The following is a 2,635-nucleotide window of genomic DNA, read 5'->3' as shown; positions in this document are numbered from 1 at the left end:
CGCCACGGGCACGGCACCGCCGAGGAGCCGCCGCCCTGCCCGGGCTGCGAGATGAGCCTCGCCTGGCAGCAGCACGCGGCGCCGCAGCCGGGGCTGCCCGCGGCACCGGTGCCAGGGGCTGGGAACGGACACGTGGATGAGCAGCGGGACGGGGACAGGGACAGGGACAGGGACGGCCTGGCCGAGGAGCAGCTGCTCATCTGCCCCCAGTGCGGCACGGGCATCGCCTGGAAGCAGAACTCGTCGTCACACCTGTGGCAGCAGCTGGAGAGCCAGGCCCTGGGCTGTGCCCAGGAGCCCCCGCAGGAGCCCGGAGCCCAGGACCCCCCGCACCCCCCGCGGGTGCCCACGGCCGAGCCCCGCTTCGTGCAGGACCCCCAGCTCCTGTCACAGGCGCCCGGTGCCAACCGCAGCCACGGCTGCGCCCCGGACCCCCCGCCCCTCCTGCAGCCCCCCCAGGTGCCCGGCGCCCAGGACCACCAGCCCCAGCCGCCGGTGCCCGGTGCCAAAAGCAGCCAGGGCTGCGCCCAGGACCCTGAGGACCCCCCGCAGGTGCCCCCCGCCCAGCGCCCCTTCACCTGCCCACAGTGCGGGCGCGGCTTCGGGCGCAAGGCGCACCTGGCGCGGCACCTGCTGGTGCACTCGGGCACACGGCCCCACGCCTGCGCCCGCTGCGGCCGCCGCTTCAGCTCCAAGACCAACCTGGGCCGGCACCAGGCCGTGCACACCGGGCTGCGGCCGCACCACTGCAGCCGCTGCGGCCGCGGCTTCACCCGCAAGACGCACCTGGAGCGCCACGAGCGCACCCACGGCACCGGCACGGGCACGGGGACGGGGACGGGGACGGGCACTGCCACCGCTGCCACTGGCACCGCCGTCACCGGGTCCCAGCTGAGCTGGCCAGAGCCCCCCACGCTCTGCCCGTGAGCCCGGAGGTGCCCGGGGCTGCGGTGGGTGCTGTGGTGAAACCTTGGCACTGGCGTGTCAGGAGGTGCCAGGAGGTGCCACAGGCCCTGATGGCTGCTGGTGGTGGGTCCTGGCACCGGGATGTGCCAGGGGACCCGGCGGCTGCCGGTGGCACATCCTGAGCACCGGGAAGTGCCGGGTGCCCCGGTGGCTGCCGGGGCTGCATCCTTGGCACCGGGCTGTGCCGGTGCCGGTGGTGACCCCCAGGCCTGGCATGTGCCGGAAGGTGCCAGGACACGCCGGTGCCGCATCCTGAGCGCCGGGCTGTGCCGGGGGCCCCGGCAGGGGGGTCCCACAGGGTCCCGGCCCGTTCTGCCGCCGGAGAGCCCCGGTGAGGGGGGACCCGGGGTGTCCCCGCGCGGCGCGGCCGGGGCGGGGCGCGGGGTGACCCCAATAAAGCCGTTTTTATGGAAATTTCGGAGCCGCGGGGTCTCGGGGCCGGCGGACGGGCCGGGGTCGAGGGGGGCGTGGCCCGGAGGAAGGGGCGTGGCCAGCGAGGGGGCGCGATGGGGGCGTGGTCTCGTTGTGGGCGGAACCTCGTCCCTATGGTAACGGGGGCGGCGATGGGGGGAATGGGGGGCCTGGGGCACCGGGGGGTGGAACACGGTGGGTCTGGGGGGTGTTGGGGTGAGGGCCGGTTGGGGTGTGGGGGCTCCCCGTGGGCTCTGGACCTGTCCCTGTTCCCCCCAGATATGACCCCCGCGTGTCCCCCGAGCACACCCATGGCTTTTGGGTCCTCCACGTGTCCCCACAGCCCCGAGACACCCCCGGGTGTTCCCCACATACGTCTCTGCGCCCCAGTTCCTGCACAGATGTGTCCCACACGTGTCCCCACACGCCAGGACACCCCATGTCCTTCCAGAGCCGCTCCCCAGTGCCACCCGCAGCCCCTTTCCGTGGGGATGGAGGGGCGCGGGGAGGAGGAGGTGACACCCCCGGGTGTGCCCCACGCCCCCTGACACGCGTCCCCTGTTCCCCCAGACGTGCCCTGCGTGTGTCCCCGTGCCCCACCCGCACGCCACGCGTGTCCCCACGCCTCGGGGCACCCCACAGACCCCCCCCAGCCCCGCTGTCCCCCCGGGAGCTCCCCGCAGGGATGGAGGGGCGCGGGGAGGAGGCGCCGGAGCCGGAGGTGTTGGAGCCGTCAGAGGAGGATGAGGAGGAGGAAGAGGAGGAGGAAGAAGAGGAGGACGACGGCTCCGGGGTGCGGGTGACGCCGGCGCTGCTCAAGGCCACGACGGGCGAGTTCTCCCTGGAGTCCATCCTGCTGCTGCGGCTGCGCGGCCGCGGCATCGCCCACCTGGGCTGCCTGGCCGACTGCTCCAACCTGGAGTGGCTGGACCTGTCCGGCAACGCCATCGCGGGGCTGGCGCCGCTGGCCACGCTGCGCGCCCTGGCCGTGCTCAACCTGGCCGCCAACCGCGTGGCCAGCGTGGAGCCGCTGCGGGGCTGCCGCAGCCTGCGCCAGCTCAACCTGGCGGGCAACCGCCTGCGCAGCCTGCGCCAGCTGCGCTGCCTGCAGGGCCTGCGCCACCTGGAGAGCCTGCGCCTGCGGGACCCGCTGGGCAACCTGGGCAACCCGCTGTGCGCCGCCGCGCCCGCCTACCGCGCCACGCTGGCCGCCATGCTGCCCGGCCTCAAGGCCATCGACGGGCAGCGCGTGGGCTAA

At 74.8% G+C, this 2,635-nt stretch overlaps 2 protein-coding genes across 2 annotated transcripts in view; both read left to right on the top strand.

Annotated features, from left to right (window-relative positions):
* The window catches only part of ZNF467 (zinc finger protein 467), a 2,906-nt gene extending 1,532 nt beyond the window's left edge, over positions 1-1,374 (top strand). Inside the window, exon 4 of the mRNA XM_039726458.1 lies at positions 2-1,374. Coding sequence (XP_039582392.1) covers positions 2-927 — 926 coding nt within the window. The 3' untranslated portion in view covers positions 928-1,374. The remainder of the gene's footprint in view (position 1) is intronic.
* A 184-nt stretch (positions 1,375-1,558) lies between these two features.
* The window catches only part of LRRC61 (leucine rich repeat containing 61), a 3,476-nt gene continuing 2,399 nt past the window's right edge, over positions 1,559-2,635 (top strand). Inside the window, exon 1 of the mRNA XM_039726457.1 lies at positions 1,559-2,626. Coding sequence (XP_039582391.1) covers positions 1,817-2,626 — 810 coding nt within the window. The 5' untranslated portion in view covers positions 1,559-1,816. The remainder of the gene's footprint in view (positions 2,627-2,635) is intronic.

Source organism: Passer montanus, unplaced genomic scaffold (assembly GCF_014805655.1).
Source record: "Passer montanus isolate IOZ18808 unplaced genomic scaffold, ASM1480565v1 scaffold59, whole genome shotgun sequence".
Lineage (NCBI taxonomy): Eukaryota > Metazoa > Chordata > Aves > Passeriformes > Passeridae > Passer > Passer montanus.
Note: the sequence above shows the minus strand (reverse complement) of the source record. Positions and strands in the feature narration are given on the sequence as shown.